This window comes from Corvus kubaryi, unplaced genomic scaffold, assembly GCF_017639235.1.
Source record: "Corvus kubaryi isolate FWS band 111438036 unplaced genomic scaffold, C.kubaryi_AGA036_p1.0 split3-73, whole genome shotgun sequence".
Taxonomy (NCBI): Eukaryota; Metazoa; Chordata; class Aves; order Passeriformes; family Corvidae; genus Corvus; species Corvus kubaryi.
Genome location: NW_024582091.1, coordinates 45,699,395 through 45,724,299, shown reverse-complemented (window position 1 = coordinate 45,724,299; position 24,905 = coordinate 45,699,395). Strand labels below are relative to the sequence as shown.

Here is a 24,905-nt window from a genome sequence, read left to right as displayed (position 1 = left end):
CCCAGCTAAACCTCTGATTACATCTAAACACTTATTTAAACACAGTCTTCCACTAACTTGGAGTGTCAAAAACAACAGAAATATTAAAAGTAGTCATTCTAAACATCTTTGGTCATGGAGGTACCAGAAAGAAAAAATGGTTCTCTTTCTGCAGTAAAATGCATGGAAAGTAAACTTTTGGATCTTAAACTACTATTTTTCTTTTTATTTTCAGCATGCCAATAATGTTGTCATCTTTACTTTATACCTTTGAACCACTGAGTTTTACCACTCAGACTGCCCTCTCAAAAAACAGCACATGGAATATGAATTTGGGTTCAATCATATACATTTAGCAGTGCTGGATTACTACCAGTTTTCTTAACACATTCCCATTCATAGAAAGCTGGGATAAAACAGTATCATGAGCAACACTGTGCCATATCTACTATTTTTGTCAGTTTTATAAGGCCCAAACCTATCCTAGATAATCTGTGCTAGCACAAGGCAGTGTTTTTTCCCCCATTGACAACATATTGTTGGTTCTTACTGATTTCTTTGTAATCTCTTAAGTAGCTAAAAATAGCTATTTTTTTCTCAATGGAATTAAACACATTGGCCCTGCAATACATTTCAGCTCTTTTGGAAGAATGTGGATATTTGTCATTGATTTTTTTGTAAATATGGGGCAGCCATATAAATATGGGGCAGACAAATGAAGACATTGTGCATAGGAGAGCAGAGTACAGCATCTTTCTTTCAGCTAGTCAAACTTAAAAGAACTGCCATATCCTCTAATGGTCATCTCCTTTATGAAGAACTTCCCATCAACAGTACAATATTCTGTCATTTTGTAAGAAATGCATGAGCCACTGGCACCAGGGACTCACCAGGGAGCAAGAGGCGGGCAGTCTTGTTAGCCACATATGTGAGGTGGTATTTGTGATACTCTTATTTATGCCATTTGTGATGTCAGAGCTGAATAAAAGAGAAATACATAACACCATGCTTTTGGCAGTGTAAACTATGTCATCTGTAGCCTTGGTCAGCAGCCAAATGCTCACCCAGCCACCTGCCAGCTACAACTCTGAACAGGACAAAGGTAGAAAATAGGGAGAAAAAAATCTCACGAGTTAACATAAGGGGAGGTTGCTTAACAGATACCATTACAGGCAACAGACTCAACTTGGGGCAAACTAAAACAATTTATTGCCAATTAAGACAGATTCAAATAGTGAGAAACTTCTGTCACTTCCTTCTCCTGCTTCCTTGCTGAAAGACCAGCTTCCTTGACCAGATTCTTCTTCCTCCCTCACTAAATGATGTTATGGACCTGTGAATTTCTGCTACTACTTTCTGCCAACTGGGATATAATTATAATTTTTATTGTACGATTTGGTGTGGTGGCCGGTGAGCCAGTGGTACAAGGGACAAAGAAAGTCCAGTGGTGAGACAGGCCCTGGTATCAGGGATCCTCCCCAGGTTGGGGTGAACAGAAAAGGCTTTCCCTGGCATGCATTGTTCTGCTATGTTAATGTACCCCAGTTTCACTTTCCTGGTTGGCCTGTGGCCCCTCCACCACACCTTAGTGTAGGGCTCCCCCCTTGCTACCTTGTATGTTCCATGCCCTAGAAAGTTCTTCACTCCAGGTTCCCCCTATTGGCCCTTGTCCCTTGCCACTCCCCCAGAGCTTCCCCATTGGCTCCCATTCCCTAGTTCCACCTGTGTACCGCCCCATGCCCTCAGATCATTGGTCTCTGATGCTTGCCCTGCTCCTGTACTTAAACCTGGACCCTCATCCGTGGAGCTCTACATGGAGACCCTTCCTCCCTCTTTGCTGTCAACCCATATTGCTGAAGCTATCAGTGCGTTTGTGCGTGCACATGTGTGTGAGCGTGAGGTGGTCCTGCCGAGTGGCTTCGCTAAGGAGACACTTTTGGAAGATCGCAGCACCTCAACACTATGGCACAGAAGGCGCAGTGCCTGACATAGCGATAGTTTGGGTCCCTGCCTTAGGCATGGCGGTCTGAAGTGCAGAGGCCCTCCTTCCTCTGCTGTGATGGAGCTGAAAAAGGATCAGTAGTCTCAGTGCTAAGGAACTGATGGGTCTGATTGGGGTAGGCAAAGCACTCTTCTGCCAAGTGCTGTACCAATTCAATGGGATTACATGTCTGTTCCGCCATAAAATCCCAGGCTTTGGAAGGTGATAACTGCCCTAGTCACCTGCCAAAATCCTCCCACAAACTGTGCTGCCCAGGGATTGACCAAACCAGGTTGCATTTCTCTGTCAACTTGCCAACAAGTTGTTCACTCTTGCACTTGGATGCAATCACGTTCCACCTATCCAGCCACGTCGGAACAGGACCAAACAGCTTACAGTGATAATGCCTTGTCAATATTTTAGAAAGTGTGAATTTAAATGCCAAAAACCATTACTAATATTGGCTTCTGGAGGGAGGGCAGTCAGAAAAATTTTCACCACAGTATACATCCTGAAAGCTCTGTCATCCTATGCTAAATGAGTTTTATTATATACATAGAAAGAACGGACTTGTGCTCTGTAATGTCCTGGGTTGACAGCAGAGAATCCGACCATACCTTCACTGCCAAGCATTCAAACTTTCAGGAGAGATCACTGTACTGACACTTAAAATTTACAGTTCTACAACAGCCCATATAGCAGCATTAATGGAGGCTATAAAGCATCAGAAAACCTACAGAAGTGAAGCATTACCTAGTCTGTTACAAAGGGCTGTGCTGAAAAACAGCATGTGCTCCATCCCCTAGTATATCCCTTGCTTCATAAAGTTCCTCATACTTTCACACAAACCATTAAGTGTAGGAGTTTAAGAGAACAAATTGGGAAAGAGCATTTTGATTTCCAACTATTTATCTAAAAATTTCTCTTCTCCAATGACCTCAGAGTATCTCTTAAAATCAGTTATTTCATTTGTTTTTAATCTGTGTTGCATTACCCATACAGATGCTGAAAAGTCAAATTACATGCCTTTTCTTGATGCATTCTCTCAGGGGATATATAAGAGATTCATCCATCTTGCAAGATTCTCACAAAATCTAATTGATGCTTATTAAGTAATATAAAACCCAGTGGCCTGCATAAACATGATTAGACACATGAGGTTGAGCATCTTCCTACATAATCTTTTCACATTGAAACTAATATCTGCTAAAAGAGCTATCACCTGAACTCCCTTAAGAGTACAGTTAAAGTTTTAGCATAATTTTTGCCTTTGCTTACTCCAATTCTATTCTAGTATTTCTTTTTATACAAAAAGCCGTGATCAAGTTTTGCCTTTTTTCCCTTTCATTATCAGTCCCTTTTAAGATTTATCATCATAATTTCATAGTTTAAGAAATTTTCTCACTGATTCTCCACTACGTTTCAACACTATAGATTTCAGAGTATCTGCCATTCTGCCTCGGGCAGGATTGTAACCTCATCTATTGTACTGTCTTAATTCCAGCTTCTCTCCAGATTCAGAAAGAGGAATTCCCTTCTCACTAAGATAACAGTCTCCCAGTAGTAAAGGAGACTGAATTTCGGATTAAACAGAAGTCAAATTTAGTTCCCAGCTCTCTTTCTGATAGCATGAATTTAGTTAAGCTAAGCTGTTCCTGTCTGATTTGATAAAAGCAATACTGGGGATGTAGCAAAAAGAGAACTATTTAGCCAGGTGTTCCTTTGCAAAGGCTTCCGCTTTACAGTGAGTCAGAGCAGAGAATGAGGTTGATAACATGTGGCTGATAATAAATCGGTGGGAAAACTAAAGGCTTTGTTTAGCTCATTATTGCAAAAAAAAAAAAAATCTTGATTTCACATTCACTCCCACTTCCCTCAATTAAAAGAATGTTCTTAAAAGGCTCTTAGCTTTTTGCTTAGCTGGGTACTTGAATAAAAAAGACTAAATAGCACATCAAAGTAACGTTAATGTGTGCCTTGGTTCCTGTTTGTAGATAGATGACCAAATTCATAGCTCTGCAGTTCCACTGCAACTTACTTATTCACAAGTTTGCTAAATTTGCCATTTTTTAAAATCACTTAATTAGGACAATTCAAAGAAAATGTCTTTTCTTTTAGTTCTGCAAGCATAAAAGAATATATGCAAGCCCTATAATACTTTTTATTTCAACCAGCTGTTGTGCACAATCCAGACTATGCAAAGCAATAAGCAGCCTGTTTTACAATTGACAGAACCCACTCAGCCCTAAAAAGGAGTATCCCATACTCAATTACCAGCATGAAGGAAGGGTATGTAAAAATCTGCCTGAAAAATATATAGTGATTTCCAAAGAAATTCCATTATTAGCATTTAATAGGTGAGCATTTCTGCCAAAAAGCTCAGAACTACACTGTTGGACAAATTCTAAGACAAACAAGTGAACTTCATGGACTAGTGTAATGTTTGGTAAGGGCTTGAAATCAATTTTAAGCTGAAATGTTCCACACATCCAAGGAGTAGGGGATGGAGTATGTGGTCTAATAGGAAACTGAGGTTTGTGGCTTAATGTAGCAGGGTTAATTTCTTTGGTTCTCTGTATGGACAGCATCAAGAGGGAGCACCAAAATCAGTGTACAATGAAACACTGCTACAGTGACAATACATGAAGAAAGCATAGCATTGCCTAAAGCTTTACTAAAACACATGGGATGATGTCACTGAGACTAATTTTATTATATTCAGTTCCTTCTACTCACTGAAAACCCATACTTAAAACATGTCATTCCTGAATCCTTCCACTATTCATTTCAATTGATGCAAACTAAATGATGCGTGTGAACCGCAAGGTGCATGATCTAGAACATACCATTTTCAATACAGCCTTACTCTTTATTTCATTTTAGTGCTGATGGTTCCCCAAATGTGCTATGTCTTATCTTCACAACCTTCTAGAGATACAACCTCAGCTTCAAATAGATTACAAACAAAGACTGCAACAAAAAAATAATGAGAGTGACTGATTGCTTTCAGTCTATTCCTTAGGCCAGATTAGCTGTCTGACTTGTAGAAATCCTAACTGTGGGTTTTGAGGAGCAATATAGTCAGGGGAAGACAATACCATAGCACAGACCAAAAGGAGAGGATCCCAGTCACAACAATGTCAGGCACAAAGACTTTAGGGAAAGAATGGGACAAAAAGAAGTCTGATAAGATCAGGTGACAACAGAAGCTAAGTAGGCATGGAAACAACGGTCAAAGGCCTTGAAGGAATTAATTTAAACATTCCTTCAGGGAATGTTAAGATTACAAATAAGAAAGGGAGTAAATAGAAGGATTAAAGCAGACATCAGTCTAACAGAGAAGACAGAAAATATCCATCCTCATCATCTGAGCAAGGTCCATAAAGACAGAAAAATGGACAAAGACATTGCAGAAATCAAGGTGAAAGTCAAAGAAGCCTCAAAATAAGAATTATCACAAAAAGGGAAAGGTGGATAAAGCATGTGGTAGAACTAAAATGAACATATATCAGTGAATACCTACGAAGATAAACTCTAGTAGAACAAAACAACCATTCTCATTTTGATAAAAACAGCCTTTTTCTATCCAACACACATCTGCACTGTTACTCTGGTGATACAAAAACATACGTACATACTCATTTAGCCATCAGCAAGTTTGATGCTTTAAAAACAAGCCAACTTGCATTATATCAGTGCCCCAGCTTTCAACAGCAAAGATCACAGTAAAATACAGTGTACAACTGAGAATGCCAGGTTGTAATCATAACACTGGAAAAAAGTTCCAGTAATCAAAAACACTTGGTTATTTGGGGTTTCAAATTATGAGGGGCCATCTTTAGTTAAACACATGAAACTCTGTCACATGTCACAGATCACATGCTGAAACTAGAATTCTTCACTCCCTACTCAAGTCTAAAAATCTGCCCATGAAACGTCCCTCTAAAGTGGGCAAAAGCACAAAAACAGTAATGTTATATACTCTCATAAAATAGTAATTAACATTTACTTCAGCAAAAGCTATCACCATTGATCGAGTTGGCATACATCTTCATATCTCCTTCCTGAGAGTCTGCTCTACCATCTTGCCACTTCTTTTCGGTCCTTAGATGAGTAACTGGAAATTACCGGTAGCCTGAACTGCACAGCTCTGAAATCAAAGGCCTACCTACAGGGTGAGAGGGAGAGGAAAGGCAGAGAAATCACACTCAGAGCCTTACCTTCCAATTAACAGGAACTCCCCAAGCACTCCCAGGCGCCTCATGGCAATGAGGATTCCCCTCACTGTCATTCCCTCGCAGAAGCAAACCACCACTCTAGCCTTGGGTAACCTTTCTCGCAGCTTGCGGAGCAGGCGATCAAAGCTCTTTTCCCCAGCATTGCTGTAGATCTTGTCAGAGTGAGCAATGCAGAGACCTTCTTGGGCAGCCAGCTCTTTGAAGGCTTCCATTCCACTTTCCCCATAATTTCCTGTTAAAAAAAAAAAAAAAAATTGTATCATGCATTTAACCAGTTGGATGGTGATGGCAAAGTGATAGATTTCTCCCCACAAAGTCAAGTAGCATCAGCACATTAGCAGAAGGAAGAGCAAAGGAGATCCATCAAAGTGAACATGCTCAGAGTTCAGTGGAGCAAAAGGATATCCAAGTATCAGTAGGTCTTAACAGAACTGGAGACTGCAAGTTTCTTTTCTTACATTGACTTAACAATGGATAGTAAAGGGCATATTGTACAAGGGTTGGATAGGAAGAAAAGGGGACAGATCAGACAGCAAGAATGAAGTTTTACCAACATTTCTATGGCAAAAACCGCAGTTGAGCTACTTTAGGAAAACAGCCATTGGAAAGAGAAAAGGGGATTTAATTCCAAGCTGTCTGTATCACATGCAGCCCATGTCCACAAAAGTGAATGAAAGATGGATGTAAATTTAAAACACACTGATCTGGTAACATTTTCAAAATCACTTATACTAATTTGACTAAGCAGTGTTCATGACAGCTAAAATTTAGGATTGATGATGTCTCTCTTAGAATAGGAGACTTCCTTTCTGAAAGAACTTCAGAAGTAACCCTTTCCAAGACAGAAATATTTGAACTGTATGGTCCAAACTATAGAAACTGATTCTCAAATTTGCTTCTGTTTATACATTATGCAAGCCAAAACAACAGTTTTACAAAACTCAAACTGCCTTCTGCTATGGAGACAGGTGAAACCCCAAGTTTTCTTTGAATATTTTATGCCTGACATGAGCACAGAACTTATGAACACCCATCACACAAGAGGAACAGATGGATTAAAAAAAACCTGTATCTATTAACAGTAGCAAGAAATGGTTCAAAACAAGAATCATTAATTTGATGCTATCCATATCAATGATGTTTCCCCAATTTAATGAGGGACTAAAATCAGATATGCTGATCACTTCTAGACCCAGACCTTTTCAAGCAAGGGGTGACTGAAGACGTCCTGTTCCCTGTTTCCAGCAACAGTTTGAAACAGCAAATTGCAAAGAGGAAGACTTCTGAATCAGCCTAAATTTCTTCACAGAAAAAAAAATTTAAACTCCTCAAAAGTTAGCCATCAGAAAGAAAATGCAGCAAGAGACAGTTTAGGCACTCTGTGCAAATCCAGTAGAATGAAGTGCATTTTTCCAGAAACATGGATCATTTGCCACAGATCAACACTATGCAGACACACTATGACAGTCACTGTCATACTAAGTTGCAGACAAACCTGACAAGTCCAGTGTCAAACACAAAACTGAAATTCCCCAGCCCTTTGCACTGAACTGCCCTAGTTTCTCATAGATTTGAAGCGCAGCAGAATGGCCTCTTTTCTAGCCTGTGACTCAACATCATATTCAGCAATTAGGTCAATTCTGCTTTTTTTTCTGAGAGCCTGACATACTCTGGAGCAGCAGTCCTGTGTGGCTGTGGGGAGGAGAGAAGAGAGGAAGAACTGTGCCTGGTGGGAACTTGCCACCAAGAAGCCCACCCTGTAGGCTCAGCACTGCAGCCCCATCCCACAACCCTGTACTTGGGTAAACACTGTGGCCTTGTCATATGCAGAGAATGACACAGATGGAGGCATTTCCAGGTATTTATAGGCCAGGACCTGCAGTCACCAAGAGCCTTATTCCAAAGCAGTACAGTTTGAGCCATACTGCTTTGATTGCTTGCCTCAGGTCCCAGACTGAGGCAGGACAACCTCATTACTGACTTGCCATTAGAAGCACTTAGTGCTTTGGAAGGATATATTTCCCAATTTCATGTGGAACTTTGTTCAACACAGACTTCTTTTAAACCAGTAGGATTATTCTTAAAGTCTTACCTAAGGAGGGACAGGAGACTAAACTGAATCCTATTAGATATTTAGGCAATGGACATTAAAAAACATATTGGGTTTCTTACCCAAATTTTAAGGAAGGATTTTGTCATACATCAGTACAGCACTAATTCTGCTGTACTTCAAGTAAATGGCTGCAAGAAATGAAAAATTAAATCCATTTGGAATGATTTTTCTCAGCTTTAATTTTGATGAAATAACAATTATCTCAAACACAGTCAAACCCGTACTAACAGTACAACAGCCTACCAAAACATATGCTAAGAGAAAGATTGGTGTCTATAAATTCAGTAAGTGTGATAGAGAGTCTAGAAGGAAAAAAGCTAATTAAGATCAAGATCAACAAGGACACAAGATGGAATAGGCAAAAAACAAGGCAGAAAATCTGCAGCTCAAAATGAAAGATTTCCAATCCTTATACGAAAGTAGCATAACAGCTCTCCAGTAGCAGCACAAAGAAGTCTGAAGTTTGACTGGAGCTTTCTCAGCTCACAAGAGCGTTATATAAAGTAGGTTTCTGCAACAGCCAGAGATGAGACTTGGTGACCCAGGAGGTTCTCTTAATACCTGTTTGCCATGCTCCCAGAGCACAACTACATGCTGCACATCCTTCCCCTCCAGGGAAAACGATCAGGGAGAAAAAGAACATGTGAGATATGTTACATAGATCGTTCAATGCACTCAGATACTGGGGTATGTACAATGTAAGGGCATATATGGAATAGAAAACACCAGTTAAGTCTGTGCAAGAGCCAAGAACATAGCCATCTGTACCAGCTTGGTGGGTACATCCATTTCAATCCACACACAGACAACAACTGAGAGGGGAAACATGTAATGAAAGAAATCTCTGCATGATTGTAGTCAGTGAAGAGTTACGCCAGGGCCCCAGGCTAGGACCTTTTCTTCCTTTGAAAGAGCCATTAAATAAAATATCTAATCTTATCTGAAACTGCCTTTTGCCACCAGGATCAGCTGTGAAAGGCAAAATAATTATTATTGTGATTTTCTTTCTGACCTCTACCCAAAAGTAGGTGAGCCAGTAAAATACTTTGAGCCCCGCAATACCTTGTGGTTTTTTAACTTTTTTTAAGGTCTCTTCAACTATCTATTCAAAAAAACAGATATTTTCCTTTTATCTGTGTAGTCTGTACAGCAGTATAAAAGTAAATTCTAAACCTATCATGACTGCAATTTTACCAAGAGGATTTTCATAATACTTTTCTCTCAGTTCCAAAGGAAGCTTTGCTACACCACTGCAAAAATTCCAGATAAGGCCATTTCTGACAGGGATCTGCATATCTAAATATGCTGCTGAGGGTTATATATAGTGGCAATTATTCTCACTCTGCATTCCATACGTTAAATATCTTAACAAAAACATGAAGATGCTGTAGTAAAAATCAAGGATGTTATCTTGATCAACAGAAGACATACAAAAGAAGAAACTAACAAACATTCAGCCTCATAAATTGCCCCTGTGAGCCAGTCAGTATTATATTTGTGCCACAGCTATATTGAAATTAGCACTACTTGCTTGTATTAACACACTAGTAGTGTGGGGAGCAGAACCCATGAGCTCCATCTAAAAGGTTTATTTATTTATTTTTTTTATTATTACAGCTGTTTTGCAAATTTTTCCCCATTCTCTTTATCAAGAGTTTTTCATTTATGAAATGGAGCAGAAGCGGCTCAGCAATGAGGTGCTTATGAGAATCCTGGAGATTGTTTTCTTAAGGGATGCATAGAATGTCTGTGTGGGTCTTCCCAAGGCACATAACAGTGTGTTTTCAGGGGGCTTAAAAACAAAAGTGTGTGTCCCACATAATTTCTATCTTTGAATTAAATCAGTCATTGATTTATTTGTGCAATAACTTAAGGAAGTATGAATCATTCATATTTGAGCTGGGCAGAACATTTCCTTGAAATATAGGCTAACAACTGTCTAAAAAAAAACCATCTTAAAGACCATAATGCTGAAGAGAAAGACTGAGACTGTTCTTTCTCACTCTGCTTGCAATGTCAATAGGAAATACCAACTACTCTTTTAAGATACATTTGGAGAAACACCTACAAAACCAACAAAACCCACAGCAGAGAACTCTGCCTGGAAGAATGCTCCAATGCACTTAAAATGACAAAAGTTAGGGAGCAAGAGTTACTACACCTACCTGGGCCATTAGTAATCTCTTCAGGTGAGGTCACCTATTGTTCACCACTAGGGCCTTATTTGCTGCATTTATTCCTCTAAACCACGGCAACCACAACCTGGATCAAAAGCGAACACACAAAAAATCCCATATACCTTGCAAGGTCACAACAAAGGTAATGCACCAAAAAAGACAACCACAAAATCCAGTTTCACCTCAGGGTACTATAGAGGCAAGTCATATTGCAAGAAAGTTCCCCTTTTCAAATTAACAAGTGAGAAACTATTTTTTTGTCCTCTTCTTTCCTCTCTCAACATTATGATCTGTTTGCTCACCTCTCCAAAGCTTCTAAACACATTGCTGGAGGTATGAAGTCTGTTTCAGTGTTCAGTATTGATTCACAGCAAGACATCTCTTTTATTCAGCTAATTAACTGCTTTCTGGCAGAGAAAATAAGATGAGAACAGGAGGACTGCATGACATAACAGCAAGGAATAATTCTTTAAAATCTTCGCTACTGCAAAAGCAAATTATTTGGGAAGAGGAGAGCAAGGACATGATCTGATTATCAAGTTAGTTCCTGACACATTGCAATAAATAATTTGTAAAAACTAGTAATAATATTAAATAAGACAGTAACTTTCCAGTTGTCAAATACAAGTCTGAGAAGACGGGAAAATTTTGGACCACTTGAACAGAAAAAAAAGGCAAAAAGAGCATCAGTTTTCTCTCCTATAATATGGTATGCTTCCCTACACCACAGGAGTATCTTTGAATAGGGTCAGTAAACAAGGGGAAAAAATTAAGTTCTCTAATTTTAGTGTATTTCTTATGAATTTAATAACCATATAAAATAATCATGTGTATACTCTTAGTTAATTACAAACTAGAGAAGTTCATCCATCAGATTTAAACTAGTACATTAGCAACAATTGGGAGTACATACAGAATCAGCTAATGTATCCAAAATGACAAGCAGTCACTTTCTAAGCTGTAATAATTCAACCACTTACACCTATTTGTCCACACCTTTGATTGAGAAAACTTTGTCCTCACCTTTGACAAATAAAAGTCAAAGTCCATATTTATTCCCTGAAGGTAGAAGACTAAAAAAAAAAAGAAAAAAAGTTGCAGAAATGGTTCTGCCAACGCATGTTATTTTGGTCTATCCCAAACATAAATGTTCATAGAAAGCAGCCCTGCTGGCACACAGCTTCCAGGGCCGTTGAACTGACACCATGCAGCCCCTGCCAGACTTCTTTGTTGCTGGGAAAAGGGCAAGGATCCAACACTTCCATGTTTCCCCAGAATATCTTTTTCAAGGCTATCGCACTGATGTCAGGAGAAGCTACGTTTTACCAGTTATCAGTTACACCAAATAGGATTTGTTTTTTCTTTTTCAGTGAACTCTCCACACTTAATGCTGACTTTGCTACCTACTTTGCTGGTCTTTGCCACAAAATTTCTTTTCAGAGTTCAGATAGAAAATTACATTGAGAAAGTTTCCTTCACTTAGTAAATCTCACCTCAGGTGTTTTTAAGGGACAACTTTAAATTAGGCGAGTTAGACTATGAGAGCACTTCACAAACGCTAAAGTACTAGCTACTTTACAATAAGTAGAATTCTGCATGGTCATGGGCTCCGAATCTGTTACCAGTCAGGACAAAACAGCAGAGAAAACATCCAAATTACAAACTTCACTAGACCTAAAACCCCAATAAAACTGCAAAGTTAAAGGAAAACCTCTTATTTCATTCTAAGTGGTTTACAGAGGAAGAAACAAACCAAAAACTGCTTTAAAAAGAATGCTCAAGTGGCTATTTCAATTTCTCAAAGTACAGTGGCTTTGAAGAGAGAAATGAGTCCTGCAAACATTGGCCCCTAAGGACATTTTAATAGAGGTTGAACATTACTACTACTCACTAGAGGCCTTCCTCTCCTGAAGATCAACTGGATTAGTCACTGCTTCTTGCTGCTTAGACTGGGTCCAGCTACCCAGCTCCTCAGTTCTAAAGCTGCTTTTAGCCTGCTACCACACACAGGTATCAAAGTCCTCCTTACCACCATCCCTTGTCTTCCAGACCAACCCATGGCTCTCAGCATGAAGTCAGCATTTCCCTTACATTTCCCTAGCTGTTTTTCTTTGACATTGTCAAAAAGATCTTGTATTGCATGGAGGCCTCACCATCCTTTAGCTGTGGAGAAGGAAGCTCATTACTAGAAATTGAATCTACACTGTAAGCACTCTGTCTTCATTCAAGCTTAGCAAAGGTTTCTGGATTCATCTGTGATTTCCAAGCAACTGCACACTAGCCTTACAAAGGCCAGAAGGATATATTAGATGAATGACAGGAATCATCTTTGGTACACTACAGATCTCAGCCATCTGTGCTTACAGCCTGTTTTGTTCAGGTCCTTCTAGAAAGGCAGAAAGTGAGCTGTTAAGGCCAGACTAATCTTTTGTTCATTTTCTAGTGTTAAGCAAAATTGAGTACAAGGAAAAATATTTTTTAAAAAGCTGAAATGCTGAATTAGATGATTATTACATCCATTAAACAATACACTGTGCCTAACGCAATTAGAGAAATGAGATTATATTTCAAACAAGAAAACTCACATAGTTTTATTAAATGCTAGGTTACTTCTTGTCATTAACTACAAAGTAAGTACATCTTACTAACAGCTCACCATAGTGATGTGTTACCTTGGTAAAGAGGACACAGTAAAAGGTAAAATTCTGCCACTTAGTAAAGTGGTTGTATTTAAGCCTTCATCCTGAAAGCAGCAGGTGCAATATCTTGAACAACTCATTGATATTCTTGTCAGAAATACAGCCACAGGTGAAGTCAGTCTGAAGTAATGAGACTACTAGTGCTAAACGACACTTCCCTAATAAGAAAAATGCCAAAATGTGGTATCATGCCATTTTTTTCCCTAAATATATTCAAAGCATACACCCAGTGATCATTTATTATGTATCTAATGAGGAGTTTGAGAGGTTTATATTCTAATGAAACTATTTCATCTCCAAATCTAGCTGACACACAGTACTTGTAACAAATTTGCTTGCTGAACTTCATCTTTCTGATCATGACTTATCAGCAAGGAACTTCCAGTTTTCTTCAGAAAGTATTAAAATTAATCTAGTAATGCCTAACATTAACTGTTGGTTGCTTCTCTTGGTTGGCATAGGTAGAAAAAATTCTTGCACATTTTTTTATGCTTCGTGATGAGTCTGGGGAAAGTAAACGTAAGAATAAAGTTTCATAATAATCTCTTTTTGGTTTAAGCTTTCTGTGAATATTGCAGTTAGTAAAATCATTTGCAAAGGTAGTTACAGCAAGGATACCCAGAAGTGACATCAAAGTAGGAGAACAATATTCTGCTTTTTTTTTTTAATATGAGCAGACATTTCAAGAAGGAAAGAAGTATATCCTTGGTTCTGCTCATGCTTTGGCAGTCTTCCAATTAGGTTAGCTCACATTCAAGCACAAGATTTAAAACCTTGAGGAATCAAAAATCATGCATACAAGTATCCTACCATGAGGATTTAAACAGAATGGAATTAATGAAAATTTAAAAACATATTTCTACTGGTTATCTGCTTTCTGAACCTGAGGACATACAATAATCAGTTTCTGACCTTTCCTTATAATTTTGAGAGTTAAAGATGGCTATTTTATTTTAGTGACTCAAGATAATCACAAATTGTATGTTTTCATGGGCTGGCACTTAGAAGGCCAAACATCATGAAATGCTCTATAGAGAGTCAGCCATACTATGACCACTTCCCAATAACCTGCACTCTCAATGGCTTCAGGAGGTATCTGGAAAGTATGTTAGAAATGAGATTACTTTCTGAGGAGTATTTTGTACTCATTTTCTTATGAAAGAGGAGCTAGGGCTTGGACCTACTCCTACTGAAGTGCAATTTCAGAGGCTAAACTGTCAGATGTTTATTAAGTTTCAAGAGAGACAAAATAACTATTAAATTTTATTCTTTACTGGCTGTTATCACACACCATCAAAAAAAAAATCTAAAAAGCTACTGAACTGAAGTACAACCCCAGACTTAAATGTTCATGACCTTTAAGGGAGTTTTAGCTTATATACGATTGTTACACACTGATACATTCCATTTGTGAGAGTCACAGCTCTAGATGTGAATTATACTGCATCTTGAATAACATCTAAGTAATAAATCTTAGTCCTTTTACTAAAAAATTACACCTAATCCTGTCTTATCCATCACAACAGAAACTGTCCATCTAATTGGAATAAATCCTACAGTTTTTCGCAAATCAGAAGATAAACTTTTTGATGTATGCTTTAGCAAATCCCTGAATACTGTAGAGTTATTATTCAAAAGAATATTATAATATTTTAGAAATAATTGTAGTTTAATTTAAATATGTTTAAGAAAAACAGTGGGTGCCTTCCTTACCTGTCCATTAAAGGTTTTGATGAAAATGAATATAATTTCACAATATTATCTGAAATAAATTCAAAACAAAAACCAAATTCAAATCCTAAGTTTGAAAGGTTGTCTCAGTAATAAAGTTGAGGAGAGATGCTCATTCCAGCATTTCCAATTAAGTTCATAACTGCAAAGATTAACACAATATAATTGTTTGAGTTACACAATGTTAAATGTCATGTCTGCTGCTGAATGGTGAAACAGTTGAAATACCTTTTCCCAAAGGCTACTGTAGTATCTGCATATGAAAAGGTGACTTAATGTTGAGAATCCAGGCAGAGCTAGTACAGGAAATTAATGTAAAAGCTGAATTACTACAAGTAATGAACAAATTCGTAGTTTACTTTAAATGGATCCCACAGAGGTAATACAGAAGAATAAACTCTTGAAGGACAGGCTTGAGAGCTAGAAAAAAATGGCCAAATTCAAGTAGGAGAAAGTGATAAGCCTGAACATGTGAGATAGTGAGATATTGCACACAGGTCTGAATCTGTGCAGCTTTGTGAGGCTTCACCCCAGGGATGACACCTCAGACAGGCTGAGCCCTCCCAAACCCTCACCCATGTCCACATTCAGGAATGCTCCCAGGTCACCTCCTGTGCTCCTGGACCTAATGGGGGAGGCCTTAGGACTTGGCAGGAGGCCCTTGCAGCACTCCTGATGCAGTTCTTAAAGCATTGTGCATCCTTGAGGAGATGTGGGCAGTGCTGCTAGGATGGCCTGTAAAATTGCTCATTGGAGGGAAAACAGAAGGGCCCTTTGCTGGGTTAAGAAATAGAAAAAAAGACAATTCATGGAGAAAGACAAAAATATCGGGTTTTTTTCCCAAATAGTGCAGACATTGAAGTTTTGCCTCCTCTACAGCCAGGTCTTACAGACACCTCCTGAGGAATGGCTTCTGGGTACTCACAAATTGTAATCTCATCCAGAAGGTCCCAGCAGCCTTCTCTTCCCAGCTCAAAACAATCTGAACCCAAGCATGCCATTCCATTGTGGCTTCAGCTGCTCTGTCCTCAAATAAATGTTCCTGGAAAGATGCACTGAGGGCAAGGAGTGGCTCTCTGTCAAAGGCCCACAGAATAACCACAGGCCCCTGCATGTCCCAGGGAAGCTGGGCACAGCTCCCACCATATTGTCTTTTTCCAAATCGCGCCTCTGAGGGCCAAAGCTCTCAGAGAAACTGGGCACCAGCAAAGTGGCCAAGGGGAGAGGGCATCAGTGCCATGCCCGGGGCACAGGGCAGAGCTGGCAGAGCAGCCATGCTGGCCCAGGGTGGGGTTGCTGGCAGCCTGGCAGCTGTGCGGCCCTGGCTCCCAGGGGAGGCTGATGGTGGGGCAGGCTCCTCTGCCACACCGTGTCCCAATTATTGAGAGGGAAACCCAGGATGAGAAGGAGAAGGAGAGCAAAGGGAGGCAGGTGACCACAGATGTCGGAGTGGCAGGTGTGACATGGAGGGAGAGAGGCCAAGGCTGTGCATACCCTGAGCACATCCAAAAGCAGCAGCCATGGAGGGCAAGGCAGCCGTGCTTGCACAGTTGGCTGCGTACGAGCTCTCCAGGAGCCCTGTACTAACTACCGCCAAAGCGGGCTGTGACATGGCAGAGCGTGAGGTAGATTTCGGTGGCCTGCTGGACTCAGCTTTGGCACTTCACTGACAGTGAAGAAGCAAAGCTTTCGGCCTTGACAGAGGCCAAAAGGGCAGCATTGTCATGGCTGGCTCTGATCTCACAGCTCAGAGCCAGGAAGAAATCCATCTGCAGCTGTGCAGATGTGATCTTCTTGGCAAAAACATTATGGGGGACTCCTCAGCCAGTCTGTGTGGTTGCTCCAGCACTGGGAAACAGCACAGCCCGCCATGTGCAAGGAGTTTTGATGAACATATTCATCTAGGAGCAATTTTCAGTGTGTTCAATGTTTCTGCCAATAAATGATTGACATAGATGCCTCTTGATCTTATGACAACGTGTGGTAGGTCTGATCTGCACGCTAAAGTATTCCATATAGTATTCCATATAAGCAACAAACCTATTTTTGACAAGAAGGAATGGAGCAGTTCAACAGATGTACTTCTGCCACTGGGAGTGTCAGAAAATTCATCCCTAAAGCTGACTGGGCACCATGGGATGGTTATATAAAAGACTTAAAAACCATAATTGCCTTAAACACTATTAAGATGACCAAAGGACTTTGGGCAAACTGTAATAAGAGGCTGCTACCATCAAAGTCCACCTTCTCACCATCACTGTCACCACCATCCCACTCCAAATATGCCTCCTGGATTTTGGGAATTTGGACTGTGAATTAAGTCACCTGATGGGATCTTGAGATAAAATAAAGGTGGCACTATTGTTCAATTATCTCAGGTCTAAGGAGAACTAAAGAAGGCTGAAGGAGAAGAATGTATCCACAAGGAAAGCCAAACCCAGCAGCTGTGCTGAAAATCATCTCTGGCTGGGTTTGGGGCAGGGAGGCCTGCCCCAAGCCCAGCCAGACTCATTTGCTGAAGTCAGGTTTGCACACTCTCCCCACCAACCAAGGAGGAGGAGAAGAGTTTTTATGTGTATGATGGCAAAACTTCTGGTACAGAGGGGTTGAACACCCATCACCAGAGGCTACAAGCCAGATAAGAAGCAGACCCTACAAAGAGTCCTCCGTCACACAAACTGGCTCAGTTGTAAAACTCCTCCAACCCCTGGGAATGTCACATTCACACAGGACATTCACATAAGAGGCAGGTGTCTTGTTTTAAAAAGGGTCATAAACCATCAAAGACCCCTGAAACGTCCTCCAGACTCATTCCTAAGGCCTTCCACCTGATCCACAAGTACTGCAACAGATCCAGAGTGTGTTGAAAAAGACAGTGTAAAACTCCCCAGCACAGGGGAGGTGCTTGGCACGTTCCCACAGATAGCTGAATGTACTTTATTCCACTGAACTGTATGTTTTTTTGGTACCCCCACCACCAAAACCAGAAGAAGAGGACAAACAGGACACTGCTGGATCCACAAGGGTGGTGAATATCTTTCTACTTAATCTGTCTCTCTGTCACTTTTTTCTTTCTCTCCCCCACCTTCCTTCTCTTCTTCCTGTTTCTTTCTCTCTCTGATCCAAAAGCACAAGACACTACAATTCCATTTTGGCATTGTATAACCTGACATCACTAACATGCCTTTGGTATGAAATAACATAATGTTGTGTGACAAGATGTGAGCAACAATGAGTGAGAAGATACTGAATGTTTCAGATGCATAGAATGTTTTCAGGCCATATATCATCGTCTTCTTGTATCTAATCCAAATATAAATGAGTGAATTGGTGCTGATAGCAAAACACATGTGAGATCAAAAAATAAACAATTTTCCAGTTTCTATTATATTGGACACTTTATAATTTCTTTTCTTGTTCCTTTCTTTCCTTTTTTTTTATTCCAGAAAAAAAATTCACTTTCTCTTTTATTTAATGTAATTACCATTAACCTTCAGAAACACAAATTTAAGCAGAGGTGTTAAGTTGGCCAAGTGTTAAAAGAAAAGAAAACCAAAAAAACAGAGAGAGTCTTTATGACAGCAAGCTCATAAAAGGTTCATTAAAATGTTAAATAGATGCAGAGGAAAAATGGGTCTTCTTAGAGAAAAAATCAGCAGTGCAAAGGCCACTGCAAATTCTGTATACCACTGAGGTTTCACACAAAGTCTTTCTCTCTCCAACAAAGCATTTCTCGCACTTAAAATAAGATCTGTTAGTCTTTTATAGAAGTCTTACATAATCTCCTCTCCTCCACAATATTTGTTAGATTTGATGATTGTTAGTACAGAACCAAGATTTCATCAAAATAGCATAGAAAATACCAACGCTTCACCTGCTGTTGTAGAAAGAAAATAATGATTCTTAAGATGTAACTAAGAGATATACAAGTCATATACTACTTTGGGTGGCACTGATATGCCCCTTTTATTAATTGTAAATGTTTTCTTTTTCATGCAATTGAATAGTTTCATGCACTTATCTTTTGAGAAGCTTATCATGATACAGTGATCTTACAGGACACCTTAAAATGAGGTTTGCCTTACCCTATTTTGAAGAGCATTCTCCTGTTAGACTCTATGATTAAATTGGATTAAAAGGGTGATATTTCTGTATGTAGTTGTATAAGGAAACAAACTCACAGCTGCTTGGAATAGGGAATTTCGGGGCATCTGTGAGTCTGCACTACGTGAGAGCAGTGATGTTCAAGGACTGGGCATATCCCACTCACATGACAGGGATTCCCCTAGATGATGCAGAACACATTAAGCTGTATCCTTATCAGCAGTATTTCTCTGTTTCTGAAATGCTGGTATATTTTTCACCATCCCTGTGTTCAAAAAATAGTGGTTTTGAATAGTGTTTTTGTTTAAAATGTGGTCTGAATGCAAATTTTTCTCTATCTCCTTTGAGCCTGTTTGAGCCTCAGAAGGTAATATGGAAATCAGCCACTGTTCATTTCCTTTGGTGCCCTCCGGATCCAGCTCAAGACTTCCTGATTGCACAGATAAAACATCAGTGGGGAAGGGAGGGAGAAAAGACTGTCAGTCTTTTATATAAAACCATACACAAATTGTTGTCACAGATTTCAGCCTATTTTCTTCATGGGTTCATCTTAAACCCCTCTAGGATGCTTACCCAGAGGAATAAGGAGATAAGAAACTCTTGTATGCAATATGCACTAATTCCATGAGCAGTGCAAAGCAGCTCATTCCAAGCTGTTGCTCTCCCATATGGAGTGCGAAAGATGCCCACCAAAGACTGTCTGGACTGCCTATTTGGGTAATGCAATGGCCTCTCTCCCACTATCACTGCAGCCCCTTACCGGGGGCAGGGCTTAGGGGAGGGTGTGAATGTGTTTTTGGTTCGTCTGGGAGGGTGGGTACAAATGCAGAAGGCTGCTCTTGAAATGTCAGCCTGATGACAGAAATTACTGCCACAACCATGAGCAAGCCCTTTCCTGCAAAATCACTGGCAACAATGAACCTAAAAATTATGGACAGAATTTGTATTAACTTAAAATACATTTGTTAGACTTTTCTATAATCCTCCCTCCTACATAACAACAATTAGGTTTTGTATTTTATGTGTATGAGATTTTGTGTCTAAGATTAGCTTTATCCTCAAAAATATATTTTACATTGCTATGGTATTTCCAAATGAACTACAATCTTATCATATACATCTGTCCAGGTTTTAATATAATCAGAAAAGCATATGGTTATGCATATTAAGATATTATGAGAAGGAGATGCGCTAGGCAGACCTCAATTTTCAGCTTTGATAACATGACTATTTATAAAATGTTGGAAAGCATATTAAATGACAAAGTGAAGACAAAAAAACTACTGTTTTGAGGATGCAGATTTCACTGATTGAATCTGGGGTTACATGCATACACAAGTGCAAAAACAGAACAGGGAGTTGGGGCTTATATTTCTGACAATTTTACAAATGCTGTTGCAATTTGATGCAAAGGAAGGCCAAAGGGTGAAGGTTGTGTAAGTTTGGAGATTTTAATAAATATCAGCAACACTTGTCTTCTCACTTTTGCCTTTCTTGGTTCCAACATTCCTCTGTATATTCCTTGGGTGCCTGTTGTCTGTACAGATGCAAGGGGACTGTATTTCCAGGATAGATAGAAGAGTACAGCAGGGCCATGTTAAGCACAAAGGCATACTTGACAAGGCCCACTTATAGGCTTTTGGGAACCTAAGAGATAAACCAATTATCTTCTGAGATTAATTAAAAGAACCCTCAGTGTACTGAGAGGAAAAATCTAAGAGGAATATAAGAAAACCCCAGAAATTGTTACTGAACTCTGGAAAACCATCAAATGCATCTTATTTATGAGTGAAAGAGCCAAGGCAAGATTACCAGACAATCAGAAAAGACAAATGATCCTGCAAAAAGCTTTTGAAGTTGCTAAAGGTCAGCTGAAGTGAAAGGTATAGCAATGTATTAGTATTTCTGACCCGTGTATGGGCCTTTCACTCAAGAGTTGGACAATCCTTGTGGGTGCCTTCCAACTCAGAATATTCTGTGATTCTATGAAAAAGCTTTACTCTGTAACAATAATAAAGGCTGATGATTACAGGCATGGCATTTTTGCATAAGGATTTCCATTTTTACTTTAATAGTTTGTCTGCCCTAATCTTAGGTTAGTGCTTTCTGAGAAATTTCAAGCTCTTATTAAACTGAAAACAAACTTTTCCATTGTGCACCTTTTAAAAAAGTCTAAAATTATCTGGACTGAATATCTATTGATTTTATTTTTCAAAAACGGAGTCTCAAGCAAATGATTGCTGAAAAAAATGAGGGTTGCAGGCTTATACAATGCCTCTGAGAATTCTTACAATATAGAATGACAGTATTTCCAAACTGTCTTATTGCATCTTCCTTAGCTAACAAAGAGGGCATATCAGACTAATAAGACAAGCTAAAAACAAAATTAAGAGATTAGGGAGGGAACAAAATAGGATATGATAAAAAATTTAAATCACCAGACTCTGCTAGGGGTAAGATAACTTCTTATTTAATGACGATATTTAAAGATAGTGCTTTCAATGCATCATCTGACACTTTACTGCAGTTATTTAAAAAAGGAAAAACAGGCAAACTTTACTTACTGAATTCACATACAGGAACCTTCTGAAATAATCTATTGCATAGCAGTTTGCAGCCAAAGGAACTGTATCTGATTATCCTTTTTGTCCTCTCTGTTCACTAAGACTTTTTCATTGTTCAGTTGTGGAGGAAAAGCAAACACTCTCAGAAAGACAACTGAGTAGCTACTTTCTCAGCGGCACTGGGACCAAGTTTGGTGGAACACTCCAAGTACACCTGCCCAGGGAGAATTACCTCTCTTCATGTAAGCAATAATCGACCTCTGAACTAGTGCACTGGCCTGGCAGCTTTGTGCCCTGTACTGCTTGCTGAAAGTAGTTGTGTGTGATGCTTTCCTTGCAACCACTTCCACTCAGTGAGCATTAGAGAAGCCTCATCATAGCATCTAAAGAAAAGCTCAGGAACAGCAGAGCTTTTGTCTGGACTAAAACCCTGGTGTGATGAGTTTCACTTGGCATCTCTCAGCTGAAGATTAGAGTTTATCTCAATGACCAGCAAACAATCATGAGTAATAATTATATCTGAAATACCTCTGCAGCATCTTGTTGGAACACTCACTGCCAGCCTTGCTTTCAACCCTACACCCTAAAGAGAGCTGTAACTGAAGTTTTATAGAAAAGTGACTTGCAAGAGTTACCCCCACAGCACTCAATCTTCTCTTAAGTCTCATCAGCATGTATAATAAAATAATGTTTGCATTTCCAATTAAAAAATCCAACCTGAGACAGGAAAGGCTGTTAACAATATCATAATTTAAAATGTTATCACACACATTGCCTAGGAATAGAGGTTAGATGTGACAGTTTTCTTTAGCAATATTAATCAGACTAATTACTTCATTTTTCTTACAATCTAAGAAACTAATGATTTTGCTATTTTTGTAAGGAGATGTCTGCCTATAACAAAAAGTATTGATGATTGAAGATAAATGGATTTAAGACGAAAGAAATCCAACTCTGAATTATCTACTACTTTGACATCACAGTGCTAGGAAAAAAAAATGAAACATCACTTCCTGAATTGCATCCACTTTAGTCACATTTTGTTACAGATGTCAGTTCTGTCAGAATATCATCTGTCAAAATGAATTAGTGCAAAATTTAGTAGTTCACTTTTAACCAGGAGTAAGGTTGTAATAGCATTTCAATTTTCCTTCATCCTCTTGTTAGGACTTGATAAATGCACTCTCACAAGCACTGCTGCTCATCCCACATGATGCTTGCACTCTGATTTAACAAATCTGAAGAAAATGCAAGGGCAGAAAACTTTCTGGTTTCCTTAATGTTTCTCAAGATCTCTGCAAACCATTTTTTTCTTGACAACTTAATTTGAGTGGATTAGTAAGGGTTCTTTCTCACCTAAGCGATGTTTTATTCTGAGTGGATATTCATATTAACAGATGTTGATGAACATAAAACACAGTGCCAATGAAAAACATCTGGAGCACTTCTGTATGTTCGTGTATGTATAAAGAGCAAGAGACAGATGAACTGATTTTGTCTCTTATGGATGGGATGCTATGAAGTTGGTTTTTTTAACCACAAATGACCATTTTTTCTTTCTTTTCTCATAGAGTTATGTCAGAACACTACACTTGGAATAGACACTTCCCCTGAGAAAACTGCTGTGCTTACCATCCTTGGGAAACAAATGCCATTGCTTCTCCAATGCAAAACCCAACTGTAGGCACAACTAAAGGCACAACAATGACTCAAGTGGCCAAATGTTGACTGGGTAATCTTTCTGAGCAACCCTATTAGAGATTTTCCATCTTCTGAACACACAGCACCACCAGCCATCTGCTACACAGGGAGCTCTGTAACTGGAGCTGGCTCAAAGTTAGTCAAAAGCATTAGTGGATGGGAGGAAGGGCCCTGGGATTCAGGGCAGGGTGAAAGCTTTGGGGCAGCAGGTTGATTGCCCCTGGCAGATCCTAAAATGTGGATGCCAGCAGCCCTGACCACTACTCTCAGGAGCTGTCATTCCCACAGCAGCAGCTACTGCCTCTTGTGTCATCTCCTGCCCTTAATGACATCAATCAGCTTTGCCTGCCAGAATAAGCATAGTCAAACTGGGCAACAGAGCTGGGCCTTCCTCTGCGTCTCCCAGTAATCCCTCCCAGCCACCTTCTTTGCTTAGATCTGAACTGGCCTTCCTCTTATGGAAAAAATGAAATTATGCCATTTTGTTGGTGATATTGCAGTCCAAAAAGTAACAGAGAAACTTTAGAAGCTGGGAATTTCAGAAAAGAAAGAAAGAAAAAGAAAGGATCATGATGATGGATCAGTGCTAGAAGGGATTCTGCAGAACAGAAAGAATCATTTAATAAGTTTTTTTTTCTGTACTTTGGGAAAGAGACAGATAATGTATACATACCAGAAGATGATGACGGTGTTGATGGGGATGATGAATGGCAATTTCCCTTCCCAACTCAGAAGGAAATCAAGTGGCAGCTCCAAAAGGCAGGCATTTTTAAATGGATGTGTTCAGGTAACTTCTGACAGAAGTTGCTGACGAGCCTCTGAACTACTAGAAACTATTTTCAATAGCTGTTGGAAGTTGTGAAGTGCCAGAGCACTGCAACAAAAAGTGTTGTGCAATATTTAGAAGGATAAGTGAGCTAACCTGAGTAATTACAGGTCTGTCAGCCTGACATCCATCTTGGGCAAAAAACCAGGTTATTTTGTCAGCTGACATGGAATTTGTCTACAAAAAAAAATTAAGGCAATGGGCCAATGTAAGAGTTGCCAATCACTATGTGTATGTGGAAATTAGGTGTTTCCAATACAGTTATTCAAATCATCTTTCCTCACTGGATTTATAGTCTTGGTTATCGAAAGTAATATTGGCAATGCAATACAGTTCAGTTTCCACAGTACATCTACCTTCATTTTGCATGACATCTTGGCTATGAACCTGGAATGACAAGAATCAGTACTGCAGATATAAAACAGATTAAAGTCTGGCTGGTAGGTTTCAACATATACTTGCAGTAAAGGAACACTAATTGAGTGGGTGTCTCTTTATTGTGTCCCATAAGGATCTGTTCTTAGATTTTACAGGTTAACATTAATCAGTGACCTGGAAAAACAAAAATACAAAAGCATTACAAATAACATTTGCAAATGACAGAAAGATTGGGAGAAAAGTTATCAATGCAGCCTGATCTAGGTTAATCAGTAAACTAGATGTAGACAAAGAGATGCACAGTTAAATACACACATAAATTTAAACTTTCAGGAACTACAAATGCTGCACATATGGGATCTTGAAGTCCATCATGGGATGCAATAACTGGCTTGGTAATTATAATAGATAAGC

At 39.3% G+C, this 24,905-nt stretch overlaps 1 protein-coding gene across 5 annotated transcripts in view; it reads right to left on the bottom strand.

Annotated features, from left to right (window-relative positions):
* GRM1 (glutamate metabotropic receptor 1) overlaps positions 1-24,905 on the bottom strand; it is a 190,876-nt gene that overhangs the window by 148,588 nt on the left and 17,383 nt on the right. For all 5 annotated transcript variants that reach the window (XM_042016768.1, XM_042016770.1, XM_042016772.1 and 2 more), the window contains exon 2: positions 6,181-6,430. In XM_042016768.1, the coding sequence (XP_041872702.1) occupies positions 6,181-6,430 (250 nt within the window). The remainder of the gene's footprint in view (positions 1-6,180; positions 6,431-24,905) is intronic.